This window comes from Crocodylus porosus, unplaced genomic scaffold (assembly GCF_001723895.1).
Source record: "Crocodylus porosus isolate Cpor-Errol unplaced genomic scaffold, CroPor_comp1, whole genome shotgun sequence".
Classification (NCBI taxonomy): Eukaryota; Metazoa; Chordata; order Crocodylia; family Crocodylidae; genus Crocodylus; species Crocodylus porosus.
The window spans coordinates 43,740,079-43,758,174 of NW_017728948.1; the positions used below are offsets into that span (position 1 = coordinate 43,740,079).

The following is an 18,096-nucleotide window of genomic DNA, read 5'->3' on the forward strand; positions in this document are numbered from 1 at the left end:
CATCTCTCACCGCTCCGGAGCCTAACTGAGCCTTTTTTTTTTCCCCCCTGTTTGGCAGGCCCTTTTCATAACCTTTTCATGACCTTTTCATAAACAAATTGGAGAAATCTGGGTTGGACAAAGCTCCCTACAAGATGGATGGACAACTAGTTCAATAATTGCAAGCAAAGGATAATCATTAATGGATCCATATTAGATAGATTCATGGCAGAAGGTGTTGAGTGGTGTCCCACAGGGTTCTATCCTGGGCCCAGCATTGTTCAACATGTTTATTAAAGATTTGGATGCTGGCATACAAAGCTTCCTGAGTAAGTTTGCAAATGACATGAAAGTGGAAATGACTGCAAACACATTGGAGGATGGGAGAGCAATTCAAAAGAATCTCAACAGATTGGAAAACTAGACTGAAGCTAACAGGATGAAGTTCAATGCTGATACTGAACTTCAGGAAAAATAATCAAAACACAAATACAGAATCATAGAAGTAGAAAATGGTTGAAGTGTGATGCAATTGCAGAAAAGGTGACTGGTTTTTGGCCTGCATCAACAGACGCATTAAGTGCAAGGCACGGGACGTGATATGAGTCTGCTGTATGATGCAGAGCACAAAAGGCAAATGCAGTTTTAGGATGCATCAAGATAAGCATGCAGTGCAACATGTGGGAGGTGATAGTGCCTCTCTACTCGTCACTGGGTAGGCCTTATCTAGAGTACTGCATGTAATTTTGGGCTCTACAATTTAAAAAGGACATGGAGAAATTAGGGTGCAAAGGTGGGAGACAAAGATGATAACGGACTTGGAAAGCAAGTCATACAAGGAGAAGCTAAAGGAGCTAGGTATGTTCAGCTTGCAGAAAAGGCATTTAAGAGGGGATATGATAGCAGTCAAATATTTGAAGCGCTGCCATAAAGAAGAGGGAAAACCTGAAGTTGTAGCATAGCAGGCTTAGATTGGATATCAGGAAGAATGTCTTCACTGTTAGAACAATGAGGCAGTGGAATAGATTGCCAAGGTAGAATTCCCATCATTGGAGGAGTCCAAAACGAGTTTGGACAGGCATTGGTCTGGGATGGTTTAGTAGTAGCTATGCCTGTGCTCTACTATGGGTATTTCTTACGCTTCTGGGCTTTGCTAGTTGCCCCCTCCTCCTCTCTTTCTGCCACGTGTCAGGGTGTTTCTACGCCTTCCTTGGAGACATCAGATGTTGACTACAGCCAAGGCTGGGGATTTTGACTGGGATGTGCCAGTGCTCCTTCTGGGACTTAAAGCTGGAAGGTCCTGGCTACAGGGTCTTGCCTCTCTGCTCAGAGTCAGACCAATCACCATATTTGGGCTCAGGAAGAAATATTGCCCCATGGTCAGATTGGTATGGACTGTGAGGGTTTTTGCCTTCCTCTGTAGCAGGGACCATAGGCCTGTACCTGGGATCTTTTGAGCATATAGTGACAACATTTTATAGAGGCAGGACATTGGCTACTATGATTCTCCTGCTTTACCTGTAGCAGGTTAGAGCATTATTTCTTGTGTTGTGTCAGGGTTGATGGAAGTTTTATAAAGAGTTTGGATAATGGATTTGTATAGGATGGTCTGGATAGGGATGATCCTGCCTATGGCAGGGGGTTGGACTAGATGACTTATGCAGGTACCTTCCAGCCCTACTTCTCTACAGTTCCATAAAAAGCCTTAAATACCTGGCATGCAAAGCATTTTGCTTGGCATATACACCTCAGGGTGGACAGTGGGGAAGGGAAGGGGCTTGGGCTACACTGCCACAACAAGGATCATACTCCTTGCAGCTCCCCTGCCACCTGCCCCTGAAACACCAAGATCTTACAATTCAAGGTTGCAGGTGTTTTTGGCACTCTGCCCACAAATGTTGCCTACCCCTGCTTTAATATGTCTTACAAAACTGGAATCCTAATCACTTGGTAAAACATACAGATTAATTGTGCAAGTGTCAATTACATGCTTAATTAAGTAGGGAATGCATAAGCTAGGTAGTTTCACAGATGCAAGTATGACTTTTTGCACATTCACACTTAGTTTGATAGATAAAAAACAACATTCTATTACTTAATGAATGAAAGGATGTGTGAAAAGGAATGGTATAGTTAGGCCCCTGGACCTGAACAAGAGAGACAGATCTTTATGCCTTAGCTTTGCCATAGGCTTTCTTTGACTTGGGGTATCTCTCACAGGCCAGATACTCTTAAGATTTAGGTGCTCAACTCCCCCTGATTTCTACCTTAGAATCTGGCTTTATTTTCTCAGTCTTAAATGTAGAGTCTTGTTAATTGTTACATTTTATTTCCAGACATTGTTCTGCCTAGTAAAATTCTCAGTCCCATCTTAGATGCCCAGTCTCCATACACAATGCAGGGGGAAGTTAGTTATTTAGGAACAGGATTCACAGACGCCAGCCAGCCAAGAAGGGGGAGTTAAAGGGGGAAATACAGGAGGTAGACTCAACCTGGAAGTTTAGCCATACCAGTGGTTCATGAAAGTGTAAGGTTCAAGTCCATGCACTAATGAAAATTTAATTATTTATTAGCAGTAAAACAGCTTCAAACAGGAGACTGAGAGCACTCACCATGACTTGCTCCATAGTTCTGCTAGTTGGCAGGTATTCCTAGCATGAGAAAGGTTACAAGTCCCTCCCTGCTGAAAATCAGACAAAGAAGGAATTTGAAACCAAGTCTCCTTCCTCCCAGGCTAGAGGTGTCTAAGAACTTGAGTACCCTAAACACAGGCTATTGCATATAAAGTAGCACATCAGTCACAAACTTGTCCTTACCTATCATCTTTGTGAGGCTAATCCAGTATGCATTCTCTTGAGTCTGTCTACTAGATTGAACTAGGGGTGAGAGAAACAAGGTTTAAATATCCCAAAGGATATGAGTTGCATGAAGATTTAGACAGTATAAAAGAAATATACTTGTCATACATAGTAAAGTAGGAACATCTGAATGCTTATATTCAGCCCTGCAAGTTATATATGAAGTCCAGCAAAACATCACAACTTTTCTCTTGTGCAAATTCATTCATACTTTATAAATAAGATTGTAAAAAGTGGCAGATAGTTTTATATTGGTAAGGAAGCAAATAACTAGAGTTCCTAGAATAACTAGTATTTGAGGCTGCCGACAAATGTTAATATGATTTCACAGTTGGGAACTGAGAAACCTTATGCCTGATCCCAGAAATTGCATGTTCTTGCCATGCCAGACACGATGCAAAATCATGCAGCTGATAAGAATGGGGAGTTCCCATCCTCGGCTGCTTATACCACAGCATCAGTTGCAGTGCGGGGCTTTACATGTCGCCATATGCAGGAGAATCCAGTGGCCTCCCACTGCAGAGACATATGAAACCCTGCACTGCAAGCAGGAGGCAGCCCTGGGTCCAGGACCTGGTACTGTCTCCAGATAATCTGCCACAAATACTGCAAACAAGCAGCATGTTACAATTTCTGGTGCAATTAGCACATTAATTGTACAATGAATGTAAACATCTGCGAGGGGCCTGATAAACCACAAGGATCATGGTTGGTCTTGTTAACATGCTTTGTTTGCAGGCCTTACTGTGTCATTTCCTCTTCAGTTAGGTTAATTAAATTAGCAACAAATACAACTTCCTGTAACTTACCAGTTCTTTTATTAAGAACTATCATTATGGATCTTAGGGGAAGTTTAGCTAGAACTGAAAGTTAATCTGAAGTTATACTAGTTCTGCAATTCAAAACAGCTGCTATGATAACTGCCTGTTTTAGTGATGATAGGTCTGAAATATTTAGAGCAGTGAATCATGATCAAACCCAAATCATTTTAGTTTCCTTCTTTCTATTATTACTAGGAGAATGCCTATAATTTAAGGGTATTCACATACCAAGAGAAGACGACAGGAGATAGGAGAGAAAAAAAAAAAACAGTTCCCATTTGGATGTAAAGAATAATTGTTTAATCTTCCTTTAATGGTAGCTTGGCCTCAGGCTTAACAAAGCCAACAGATCTTTTGCGGAAGTTGTTCTTGGTGTTTATGTTAATTATGTAAACTCTTGTTAGATACAGTTGGTTGCTGAGAGGTTTGTACATGTTTGTCAACCTGGTAACATTTCAATCACCTCCAATTTAATGACTCTGTAATTTCGTCTGCTATTAAGAGATAATGACTCATCATGTAAGAGATTTGGTTCATGAGTCTGCTTACCAAACTGTCTCCTGATGTGTAATGTTATTAACAATAATATTTGTACTACATTTCCCTTTTTAAATGCTGTTATTTAGTAAATCACCCTAAACACTACAAAAATCACTACTTTTAAATTGTACTAGAGAGGTTTGGATAATTACTGTAAAATATTACTGTATTTTTAATAGAGCTTTCCAGTAATAGTATTAGTCTTTGTGTACTATACTATTTTATAGGCTATAGTTTGAAGAGGCATAACAATTATGAAACATTACAAAGATTGAGAAATAATATATTTCTTAAACTGTATTGATTGTTCTTCCTACTTTACACATATAATATTCCATTAGAGTATATTTCTTTACCCACATCCTTAGTGGTATAGAGCTATGCCTGATTAATACTGCTAAAGATCTGGTTTATTATACTTAATATGATGTGTTACATATTGCCAGGGAAGAAAAAATAACAAATTGGATTTTTAAGGGTAAAATGGGAGTATTTTTACATGTGCTTAAGCAAAAGAGACAAGACTCACTAAACCTGCACACAGAGGGCAAATTTTAAGCTCCCAGATACCATGAACTCATTGGTCTCTGGTAGAAAGTGATGTTTATGCTATGTGTTATAGTGGGGGAAGGGTGTGTACGTGCAGACATGGTCACTGTGGACTCAAATAAGGTTAATAAACAAATGTTGACGTGTATTCCGGCACCATTCTCTAAGCAGAAGCGGGGGGACTACATTTTCCCATTGTTCTCCACGTTACCCTTAAAGAAAAACAAAATTAATTCTTTATCCCCCTTCTTCAGAAAACAGAAAAAGGGTGTTTTCAGTAGCTCATTGTCACTATGGGATAACTGTCTGGAAACTGGATTGTAAACTCAGACTGGTTTGGAGTGCTGAAGATGGACAGAAAATAGAAGTAGTGTCCATGTAACACATCAGGTAGACTAATTAGCCAGGTTGAATAACAGGACTAAATAGCCCACTAACTGCAATGCTAATTATAGAGCATCCAGGTATAATAAATACAATGCCCTTGGCTTAGGAAGTACCTAGAGTACTTCAATGTGCTTGTCAAGACTGCTAGCAGATGCAGTAAGTTTACTGTGTGGACCAACTACCATTCAGTTGCCACAGATATTGCAGAGGGTCCCCTCCGAGTCTGCGGCAACCCCCTCTGCCTCCGCAGAGGTCTCCACCCAGACGGAGCCCATGGTTCCGGACTCCACGCAGACAGAGCCCCTGGCTCTCAACTGCAGGGGCTGCCTGACACTTTTTCAGGCACTGGGGTTTGGGAGCATAGCCACCTCCCCTTGTGAGGTCTGCTCCCTTTTGAGGTCTCTGGCATGCCAGCTGGAGGAGCTCCAGGCCGCAGTCCAGAGACTGCGTGCCATCAGGGATGGTTAGCAGGAGATGGACTCCTAATGTCAGGCCCTTCTCCCACTAGAGGCAGAGGGCAGACCACAGTCACCTTCCAGGACAAGGGAGGACTTGGGGACCTCCCATTCTGTCCAGCCAAGGGGTTGGATGAAGGTGGTTAAGGGCCTCAAGGCCTGCTGCACCAAGGTGCCCCCCTGTAACAGGGGGCATGCTAGAGGCCAGTCCAACCATGGCCTGCCCATCTGTTCCTGGGCCTCCTGCATGGCAGGCGAGAATTCTCTCTCTGAGGGTCCACTCTCTGGGCCCTCTAAAACAAGGGGTAACCCACCCAGTTGGGGCTAGGGGTTAAGGCACCCCAACCCACCTTTCACTGGGGTAGTAATTGGCCTGGCATTTCCTGGGGGCTCCTGTGCCACTGGGAACCCCACCAGGCCACCCACTGCAGGGTGCAGTTTTAGGTCATACCCAGGACTAGGAGCCTCCTTACCATCCCCTACAGCTCCTCCCTTACCTCCAGATGATACTAGCAGCCCTCCAGCCAGGCAATGTTGTTGCCTGGCCTCCAGCCACAGAACTGCCCTGTTTATATTGGCAGCCCCAGATCCAAAATTTCTGCCCTAATGGTCCTGATGGCTGCCAGATCCAGGCCCTTAAAGTGGCAGGCACACACAGTGCCCTGCCACACCCCCGCTGGAGCTTTGCAACAGGTATGAACCTCTTGCAGCCCCAGCAGCACTTGCCAAGCTGCCAGCTCCTGCAGGCAACACAGGCTCAACTGCAGCTACCACCCCCACTCTCCCCAAAACAAAACGCAAAGTGTTTGTCGTGGGAGACTATCCTGAGGGGGACTGAAGGGGCTGGGGCAGCAGATTGCCCCCTAGCCCAGGAAGTCTTCTGCTTCCCAGGACCCTGAATCTGAGACATTGTGGAGAAGATCCCTAAGCTCCTCCACCCCACTGACCACTATCCTATGCTCCTTATCCATGTGGGCATAAATGACACAGCTCAGAGCAATCCCAGCTGGGTCCTGAAGTGCTACAGGGATTGGGGAGCAGGGCTTAAGGGGTTGGGGGCACAGGTGGTGTTTTCCTTGATCCTCCCAGTTTTGGGCTACTAGCTGAGGAGGGAGAGGAGGATCCAGGTAGTGAACCAAAGACTGTGGTGCTGGTGTCATTGGGAAGGCTTTGGCTTCCATGACCACAGTCCACTCTTTTGGTGAGAGAGGCAGTGAGCTGCTGGGAAGGGATGGCCTCCACCTCTCTCCACTGGGGAGGAGGCTCTTCTCAGCAAGACTGGCTGACCTGCTTGACCAGGCTTTAAATTAAGTCGACCGGGGGATGGAGGGAGTACCACCACTGCTGGCCCACCAAACAACCCTTGAAAAGCCAGCAGACCAAGGCACTTAAGGGAGCCCACCCCCGCCCCAGCCCTGGAATGATCTGTAGGCAGGACAAGGGCCCCCAGAGGGACACTTGCCTGCCTATACACAAATGCTAGGAGCTTGGAGAATAAACAGGAGGAACTTGTCCTCCTGCTTAACACAAATAATTATGATGTCAAAGGGATAATGGAGACCTAGTGGGACTCCACCCATGACTGGGCCACTGGTATAGACGGCTATACCCTGTACAGGAGAGATCAAGTGGACAAAAGGGGCGGGGGTGTAGCTCTGTGTCAAGGAAAGCTATTCATCCCTGCAAACTGACATTGGTGCTCAGGGTAAATGACTGGAGACCCTCTGGATTAAAGATCCATGGGGAACATGGCACAGGGGACACAATGGTGGGAGTCTACTTCAGACCTCCTACCCAGGATCAAGAGCTTGACCAGAAGTTCGTCAGGGAATTGGCTGAGGCTGCATGCTACCGGTGCATGGTTGTCATGGCTCCCAAGGTTGTCATGGGAGACTTCAGTTACCCAGAGATCTCATGGGAAGAGCGCTTGACCAAATCTGAGTAATTGTAAAGCTCTCTCTCCTGCGTGGATGAGCTCTACCTGACACAAGAAGTCTACGGGCCGACAAGACGTAAAGTGCTGCTTGACCTGGTACTGGCGACGGGGAATGACCTAATCAGTGACCTAACAATCAAAGGGAAGCTGAGTGACAGTGACCATGAGCTGATCACCTTCACCATCAGCCATAAAGCTGGCAAGTCAGTCAGCAATACAGAAGTCCTCAACTTCAGCAAAGCTGACTTTGACAAGCACAGGAGGCTCATCAGTGAGACCCTAAAGGACCACAACCCACCCAAAGGGGAGGGGAGTTCAGGACAAGTGGTTGCTCCTCAAGGGAGCGATCCTAGGTGCACAAGCAGAATCTAGTCCATCTTGGAGAAAAGGCAGCAAAAGGACTCGGTTCCCTTGGTTCTCGAGGGAACTAGCAGACCTGCATCTAAAAAGAAAGGCCTACAAAGGATGGAGGACTGGATCCACCTCCAAGGAGGAATATTCTGCATTGATCCAGACCTGCAGGGAGTGAACCAGGAAAGCCAAGGCTGCGACTGAACAACAACTAGCTACAAGTATCAAGGACAATAAAAAAGTCCTTTTTTAGATATTTGGAAAGCCAGAAGAAAAGCAAGGGCACCACTGGACCCCTGCTAAACAAGACAGGACAACTGATGCCCAGGAAAAAGCTAACATGCTAAATGGATACTTTGTGTTGGTTTTTCACCAGTCCCATTACGGGAGGCTTGGGTGAGGGAGATTCCTAACCCTCCATCAATGCTGACCTCATGAAGGAACACCTTGAGAGGCTGGATACCTTCAAGTCAGCCGGCCCTGACAGTTTACACCCCAGGGTACTCAAGGAGTTGGCTAGCAACAAAGATATGTGCCAGGGGCTGAGCTATGAGAACTCCTGGCACTCTGGTGAAGTGCCGAAAGATTGGAAAAACGCCAGTGTGGTGCCTAGCTTCAAGAAAGGGAGGAAAGTGGATCCAGCAAACTACAGGCCCATCAGCCTGACCTGTTTCCTGGGTAAGGTCTTAGAAAAGATTATCAAAGAAGCCATTCTTAACAGACTGGCTGACGACAACATCCTAAGGGATAGCCAGCACGAGTTTGTTGTGGGTAGGTCTTGCTTGCCCAATCTTATTTCCTTTTATGACCAGGTGACCTATCATCTGGACAAGGGAGAAGAGATTGATGTCATATATCTTGACTTCAAAAAAAGCCTTCGATCTGGTATCCCATGGCAAAACTGGCTAACTGGGGCTTCGGCCTCACCACAGTCTGCTGGCTGGGGTATTGGCTCCATGGTAGGACCCAGAGGTTGGTGGTTGATGGAAGTCAATCATTGTGATGTGCTGTGACCAGTGGGGTCCGTCAAGGCTCTGTCCTTGGGCCTATACTATTCAACATCTTCATTAATGATGTAGACAGTGGTGTCAGAAGTGGACTGGCCAAGTTCACTGATGACACCAAACTCTGGGGTAAAGCATCCACACCTGAGGGCCAGAGGTCAATCCAGTCTGACCTTGACAGGCTCAGAAAATGGGCGGATGAGAACCTGATGGTGTTTAACACTGAAAAGTGCCAGGTTCTCCACGTTGGAAAGAAAAACCTGCAGCATGCTTATAGGCTCGGCAGTGCACTACAGACGAAAGGGATTTGGGGGTCATGACTGACCGCAAGATGAACATGAACCTTCAGTGTGATGCTGCTGCTAGTAAAGCAAGCAAAATGCTGGCTTGCATCCATATGTGCTTCTCAAGCAAATCTCAGGACGTCATTCTCCCATTGTACTTGGCCTTAGTGAGGCTGCAGCTGGAGTACTGTGTCCAGTTTTGGGCTCCGCAATTCAAAAAGGATGTGGAGAAGCTTGAGAGGGTGCAGAGGAGAGCCACGTGCATGATCAGAGGTCAGGAAAACAGACCTTATGAAGAGAGGCTGAGAGCCATGGGACTCTCCAGCCGGGAAAAGCACAGACTTAGGGGTGATCTGGTGGCCACCTATAAGTTTATCAGGGTGCTCACCAGTATCTGGGAGAATATCTGTTCACCAGAGCACCCCAAAGGATAACAAGATCGAATGGTCACAAACTCCTCCATGACCGTTTCAGGCTGGACATAAGGAAGAACTTCTTTACTGTCCAAGTCTCCAAGGTTTGGAATAGACTGCTGCCAGAGTTGGTTCAAACACCTACTTCAGACACCTTCAAGAGACATTAGCTGTTTATCTTGCTGGGATCCTATGATCCCTGCTGACTTCCTGCCCCTGGGGAAGGGGCTAGACTCAATCTTCTGAGGTCCCTTCCAGCCCTAATGTCTATGAATCTATGAATATCCTCAAAACTGCTGCTGCACTGCTTGGTAACTCCCGAGGTGCTTAAATGCTGTATCTGCCTAGATTTCTGTTGGCAGCTATACACAAAGCTGCCTAAATGCTGAGGCTTTTCTAGAGCTAACAAAATGCCTGGAGCCCCAGCTGAAGTCCAAGCTCCAATAGCCATTCTTCCATATATCTTACAAGCATGACCAACCCCACAGATGATGCAGCCTGCACAAAAAAATACCTTAAGGGAGGAATTATTTGTTAGATCACTCAACTAGTAGGTAGAAGAGTCAAGTTAAAATCCTGCTGCTGTGCTTGATACAGGCAGGAGCTTGAACCCTAGGATCAGAATTCTACTGTGTAGCAGAGCATGTAGGAGTTTTCATTGCAATACCTAAGTGGCACCTTTGGGCATTAGCAATATGGTGAATTGTCTAGTACTGCATGCATTACCACATTTCTAGATAGGAGTATTCCAATTTGATTTTAACTCAGAAGTATTTCCACTCCCACACTTTGAAATAGTGCCATCTAGTTCCATCAGCTTCGTTTGCATCTAAAAAGAGGGCTTTTTTTTTTTTTTTTTCCCCCCACAACTACCTACCAAAAAGGTTTCTTTTAAAAAATTCTGTAGCATGGGAAAAGAGAAGAAATTAGTTGGTACAGTGCACTTAGTAGCTAGCTACTATCCATGTGCTCCCCACTGAGAAGACAGGCGGGGGGGGAGGGGATAATGGAAATAGGGCATCTATATCATTTCCTCCATCTATTGGGGTACTTCACGTACACTGGGTACCTCTTCTTATGGCTAGGGACAGACATTCAAAAAGCCCAAGTCTAAATTGATTCAATCTTTTTAGGTTGGTCTAACCTGCAGAGAGTAAATTAGTTTCCAAGCAGACAGACATTCCCTTTCCATTCAGGAAATGCAGGCATGTGCCTGCAGTGGCTCAAGCCAGAAACACGGGCACTAGAGCAGTCCTCCCTTCCACAGGGAAACTGAGTAAGATTGAGGAGTTTAAGTCCCAGCCTTGGCATGCAGGGTTCCTAGGGTGGAGGAAAAGGGAGTGGCTGCTCTGGGGAGCGGGGTAGGAAGAGGAGGAGGAGGAGGCGGCAGAGGAGAAGAGCTCTGCCTGCCCCCGCTGTTCCCTGACAGCCAGGAGCAATCTAAGCTCACAGGGCTGCTTGTACCCAGAGGAGAACTCTTCCCCTTCTCCCTCTCGCCCCTCCCCCTCCACCACTGGGGGCTCTGTGAGGCTGCCTGGCCTCGGAAGGGGACTGTTCCCCCTGCATCTCTTCTATCACAATGCAGTGGGGAGGTGGAGGCTCTACAGGATGCTGCCTGGCCCTAGAGGAGGACTCTTCCCCCTATTCCTCCTCCCCAAGGGCTGGGGGAGGTTCTGTTCCGTGCTAGGAGGAACTCTTTCCCCGCCCTTCCCCCTTGAGGGACAGTGGGAGCACAGAGCTCAGCTGGGCAGGGTGAGGGTGGAGGGTTGTAGGAGTCCCAACTGACACTCCCCCCATGGCATGCAGCCCCCACTGCCTAGTAGCAGCAGGAGGCAGGGAGGTCAGGGTGTTCGTGCCCAGTGCAGGTGTGGCTCCAGCCAGCACTGCATGGGGCCCAGATAGCTGCCAGCGCTATCTGGGCCCACTCAGAGGTGGGGGAGAAGAGGAAGAGGAGGGGGAAGAGTTCCCACCACAGTGGGGAGGCAAGGGAAGAGTCCTGCTCTGGGGCTGGGCAGCATCACATGGAGCCCCCCTCTGCCTCTTAGCCCCGTGGTGGTGGGGGGTGGAAGAGGAAGAGTCTTCCTCCAGCACTACACAGACCCCCTCTTCCCACCAGGGGAGGAGGTGGAGGGAGAAGAGTCCGCCCACCAGCACAAAACAGAGCCTCCCTCCCCACACTGCAGGACAATGCAGCATGGCCCCTTTAAAGGCAAAGGGGATAGGGAGAAGAGTTAATTCCTCCCTCTGTCCCTTCCCTGCAGCTGGGGTCTGCCAGCCCCACTGGCCACTGCCACAGTCCCCTCCCCTCTGCTCCCCAGCAGACAAGCTTACCCCAGCTGCAGTGGAGGAAGAGGGGAAGGAGGGAAGAACTGACTCCCCCCTTTCTGCCCACTTTCTCTTAATGCGGCCATGCCAGGAAATGTCTCTGCTAGGGCCAGTCCCTGGTCGAGCTAGAAATCAGAGGGTCAGGGTCAGCCCTGTGGCTGGAGCAGAGAGCCCTACTCGCCCCAAGGAGCATGCTGGGGGAGTCTGGCTTAAGTTAAACCAGGAAGGGGTCTGGGACAGACATATAAACTGGTTTGAGACAAATCAGTTAAGTCTGATACTACATTCAACCAGGTGCATCTCAAACTGGTTTGGGCACTTTTGAAACTGGTTTATGTGCACTGAATGTCTGTTCTGTTACAGGTTTAAACCCATTTATGTGTAATGTCTGTCCCTAGCCTAAATGATGGAACATTTACACTTACATTCTTTCATACAATGTGTTTTTCATTTCCTCTCTTGCCTTATCATCTGAGGCTGCAGTCCTTCACCTTGCAGTGCAACCTATATTCATTCATACTTTTCCCTGTTTCCACCACCCACATCCTGACCGTGATAAAAATTCGAGTTCTACCATTTTTTGTCTGACCAAACTCTCCATTGAGTTCACAGAGCCCAAATACATAAACACAATAATTTCAAATAATAATTACCATACAAAAGTGCAAAATTCATATGGTGGAGCTTGGAAGAGTGTGAAGTTTATTTTTAAAAATGTTCTGTACCATCTAAGTTGGACTTGGTACATAAGCTTTGTACTAGCCTGCTGGACAGGGCTGAATTTTACCCTGGTAGAGAATGAGTTCATAATTTTTCCTGAAAAAAGAAAAATGGGAATATTTTTCCATGCATAACCTGAGTAGCTGGAGAACTACAAAAAATAACAGACAAACAAGTACACAGGTGTCCACTAAACAGGTAGAGTTTCCCACCATGATGAATACTTTAATGTAAAGTTTATTTAGGTTTCAAGTTTATTTAAAAACCATTAGTCTCAGTAATTCAAAGCCTGTTTACTAATATGCATTTCTAAAATACTGCCTAGATAAACATTACTTCCATGAGAACTTTAACTAATAGATTTACACTGTCTCTTGCCACTTGTTAGTGTACTCTCTCTCTGTAATTTCAGATTCTGTACTAACAAAACTAAACACAAATAAATCAAAAATAATAAAATAGGGTGAAGTCCTGGACTTACTAAAGTCTGTGGGAAAACTCCCACTGGCTTCAGTAGGTCAGGATTTTCAGAGTCCAAAACAAATATCAAATACCTGCAAATATGAAAAGTTCTATATGGAAAATACAAAAAAGTACTTTTTTGCAGCTCTTTTGTTCCCAGTTATGTTCCTAACTATTTAGGAGTTATCTGTTTACTTGCTCATTTTGGGAACAATGTTTTCAAACTTTTCCATATGCCCCAATTCTGTTTTTATGGTGAGGGACAAATGCTCAAAATATATTGTACAAAAAAGTTATATACAACATCATCTCCGTGTAATGTAATGCAACCCTCCTCCCCCCATGGTTCACTAGAAAAACCTGAAGTATCACAGTTTGAGAGCTGACATTTTAAAAATCTTTATCTTACTGCATCAAATGTATGCATCTGGGTATTTAAATTAGTTCTCATCTCCCCTTCCATTCACTGGGTGACTGTGTAGGCAAGTATGTTCAACATTTCCTGCTACTGAGAGTTCTTGAGACAGTGAAGCAGCATGTGGTTGTAAAATGGTAATCTGGATAATTGTTGCTGTAAACCATAGTTACATTTTTAATTTTATCATCAAGCTGAAAATGGCATGTGAAGTTTCATCCAGCAGGGGCAAAAATGTACAACTGTACAAAAATACACGAGACCCAGAAGGAACGTAGGGACACCACAATCCAAATCTGTGCACCTTACGAACTAATCTGAGAATCACAAGCCGAAATTGATAGAAAGTTACCTTTAAAATATACTGACATCATGCAGGATTGGAATGCTTTTAGGAAAATGTATCATGCTGTCTATCAGAGACTATGGACTACTAGACAACAGTGTAGTGTAGCTGCTTTATACCACACTCTCACTGGGGGATTCTGGCCATAAAGGTGATATGTCTTGCTATACTAGTATTAGACTAGTTGCATAGAACCAGTTATATAATTAATTAGGCTTTTTTGCTGCTTTGAATGCCTGCCATACTGAAAGGTCTTTCAGGTTAATAAACAGCAATGCCCATAAACATGGGGTAGAACCTGCATGGTACTTCCTTCCTACCTACCTGACAGAGAAGCTCCTTTTGCACACAAGATTTCATGCTGATTTATCATCTGAACCATCAGACTATATAAATATATAATAATTGCACTAATAACCTGTATTTTGAGCTTATGTTTTAATAATATCAGTGTACTTGAATGATTGTACTTCTATTAATTTTAATATTAAAAAGATAATAAACATGCAATTTTATCAAAGTCCTTTGAATCAAATGTCATTCAGTATAACTTTCCCAATAGTAGCTATATTTACTTTCTAGTAACTTGAAAGTGATTAAACTGTTAACTGTGCCATAATAATTCTTATGAAGACAAGCAGTTATGCCATAGAGTTTTATCATCACTAGAAAGGAAACTAAACCCCTGTTTTCCTACAAATACACAGGGCCTATTGGGAGAAAAATATGGAAGCATCCGAATACCTGGAGAAGTTGAATCTTCAGAATTTGAAATGATTATAGATGCTGCTGTGGAGGCAAAGCTGGAGACCAGGCTTCTGGAAGAGTGGTACTGCAGAGATGAGAATGCAGTACCACCAGCATATTACCTCAGACCAAAATCTGAAATGCTAAAGAACTACCATAACACTGTAAGTTACTTCTATGTTCTTTAACACATCCCTTCTACACAGCAGTCGTAGTGAATTAAATCCACTAGCGCCATTCACTATGCATATATGGGTCCCAGTGAAACAAACCTCCATATCTGCTTCCACATACCAATGTGGTCCTCTGATGGTCTTCTCTACCATTATTTTGAAGGAGTCAGAGGGCCCAGGAGTAATGATATGCAATGGCTGTTAGTTATAAGAATTGCCCATAGGCTACAGATTTTACACATATATGGTAGTTATATTGGGCTTTGATCACTGTTACAGCTCATGAATGTGTGTGGTGTAGCAGGATCAATGCCTGTGTGCTTCTTCCTTGTTGAAATAGGAAAGTCTTAGTTCCTCCCAGCATTTGTACTAGTTTGCATCAAAACCCCATTAAAAGGATTTTTACTGGAAAACTGTTAATTTTTCCCTATGGCCTCAAATTAGACAATACTTAAACATGTTTAAAGTTAGTCAGATGTTTATAGTCAAGTATACACATATATGGTGTCCTGAATCAGTGCTCATATTGCATTAAAAAGTCTTTTGGTAACATATTTTTGAACAGTTTAATTTGTTGTCACCATCCATCTGTACACATAGCTTACTTTGACCATAATAAAAACTGCTCGTAAACAATAAGCATGATGCATCCAAGGGCAGAATTTGGCCTACAGAAAAAATATATTAAGATAGATATGTCCCAAATAATATCAAAATGTCACTTCATTTCAGCGTGTACTGTATGTATAAGAGGAAAGGGAACTAAATAATCACATGCACTTACCATGTTACCAAATGCAATTTCTGTCACATGAAAAAATGTTTCAGCGGGGACTTAAGAAGCTAAAGAAAGTTTATTGTAGCAGATTTTGAAATACTTATTTTAAGGGAAAAAACAACAAACTGCACAACTTTAGTTTTGCTGAAGCCCAAAGTATTGTTAAATAAATCTAAAGATGTTTTTATATTTTTGTTTATTAAGATTGTATATTTTTTGCCAAGCTACTGACCCAAAAGAGCAAGCAGGAAAGGTTCGTAAGTCAACAGTAATATAGTCTACCATGGATGTAACAGACAGAATGTTAAAAAGCTTCTGGAGGAAAGGAATTGAGGCATCGTGAGCTTGCCCTTTCTCCCGTGCTGTTATCATTACAATGCAGGCAGCAAGCAAAGACAAATAAAAAGTTGTTTACACCTCCTTTCCTGCTTTAAACTGGTAGCAGCTGTTACCATCTGGCAGGGGAGGAAACCTGAATTCTGGCATCTAAATTGCACCTTACAAACATTAATGGAGTTAGCCTTACACCCTTCTGAGGTAAATAAACTACCATCACTATTCTGAAAAGGAGGACCCGAAGCACAGCGAGACAAATCCCAACGTTTTGAAATGCAGCAGCTTCTTTTGCCATTTAATTTGAGACACTTTGAACCTGTTTTTCAGTTCATAGGTCCTATGACAAGTATTAATGTAAATTATCATCCCCAAATGATACTCCAAACCCAGTTCTTAAATCCCACTTTCTAACCTGAGGCATTCTTACAATAAAAGCTGAACCTTGAATAGCGCTAATTATATTTAGCATCACCCACTGTGCCAGTTCATGGAAACTTACATTCTGTAGTCAGAATAAAGCCTATTTTAACATTACGACCCTTGAAAGAAAATTAAAGATGGGATGGAAACGCACCATGCTTTGCCCCGGCTAGGAGCCTCAGTCAGCTGAAGGGCCTTGCAGACTCTGGAGCACACAAAAGTCTAAGGCCCACGTGCTCCAGAGGCTGGGCTCTGGTTACACATTCAGTTGAAGTCATGGTAAGAATCAGTCACAAAGTTATTGTGCAAACTTTGTATAATAACTTTGTAGCTTACACCTTGTCTTATCACACCATTAATTGATTCAGCATCTGGCCAGTTAATCACATCTTTTAGTGTAATGTCTGTCAGGAGCCTACAATTATGTGCAACATAAGGGTGAGCAAATACATATTTATTATTTTTAAAAAGTGTTTGTTGTTTTACTTAATTTATTCTCCCTTCTTGCATTATTATCTTAAATAATAGTCTAATGCTTTGTGCAATGGAGAAACTGGTGTTTCAGATACTCTTTAACTATGATTGTTTTTAAAAGATGGAATCTTCTGCAAATTCCATGAATAAGAGCAAATGGCAAGACATAGCAGAAGAGATTAAGAGGATTTTTAAGACTGCTGTGAAGTTGCTGTATGAGAAAGGAAAAATGAAACACAGCCAAGCAAAGAGATACCTTTCCTCTGGTAAGTTTTATAATACATACACAAACTATTATTTTTTTTTATATATATATAAAATTCCAATATAGAATAAACTTGCATAAGTATCAAATCATATTTTTGCTTTACATTTGTCAGGCATAATTTAAAAGAAGAAAAGGCAAATTTTGACATGACCTTGACCCCTAGTACTAAATTGAATAGTACAGATACATTTTATGTATTTTTCCACCTTCAGGAGCAGGGTGGTACAACTTCTGAAGTGGCCAGGTGCTAAGGGCTCCCAGCTAAAAACCATGCATGCCTCACCGCCCCCCTGTCCCAGGCTGCATGCTGCGCAGGACATATTCCATGCATTTTCCTCCCCCACGGCACCCTGCATTGCAGACACATGTACCTCCTGCTCTACTATCCCAGATTCTTGATGAAATCTGAATGATGCACGAGATTGCCTGTAAATCCTTTTTGTGGGAGATGTGAATCTGATGCCACTGAACTCTAGCGCACTTCTAAGGTCAGCCCTTCTCCTCTCTCTGGCTAGCTCAATCAAAGGCTCCATACTTCAGTGGCCTGTATAGCAGCCTGTAGGCCTTAATCCTGGTCTCCAGCCTCTCCCATAGTCACTCAGTCACTCCCAGCCCAGCCCAGCCCAGCCCATAAATTCAGCCCCTCAGGCCTTAATCCCTTGTTCAGGCAACAGCCCTTTTTCGCTAGCTAAGGACCTCAACTCTGGTCCATTATCTCAGACCTTAGCTTCAAGGTGTCAACATGTCACGTCCCTGCCTAATGCAGGTCTCAAAACAAGCTTTCTAGGTACTCTACTGCATGATCTTCAAACCAGTCCTGTAGACACAACCTAGTCCTTTGGTTATACTTAAACCCAAACACCAGCAACTGCTGTCAAATAAAAAGGTTCAAACCCCCAGTCTGGGTCATTATGTTGCTAAAAGGTTTTGTCCCAATCCACTGGCTCCCTCACAGGCTTTAAGGTACCTTTTTTCTCCTGCAGCTGCTTCTTCCCCCCATGGCCTGCTGGGAGGAGCTCTTTTCTTCCTCAAGGCTTACACCCTTCTGCCCTTTA

The 18,096-nt window shown here is 44.2% G+C and overlaps 1 protein-coding gene across 1 annotated transcript in view; it reads left to right on the plus strand.

The window, feature by feature from the left end:
- The window catches only part of NWD2 (NACHT and WD repeat domain containing 2), an 84,655-nt gene that overhangs the window by 58,231 nt on the left and 8,328 nt on the right, over window positions 1-18,096 (plus strand). Inside the window, exons 4-5 of the mRNA XM_019552578.1 lie at window positions 14,553-14,756; window positions 16,895-17,039. Of these exons, the coding sequence (XP_019408123.1) occupies window positions 14,553-14,756; window positions 16,895-17,039 (349 nt within the window). The remainder of the gene's footprint in view (window positions 1-14,552; window positions 14,757-16,894; window positions 17,040-18,096) is intronic.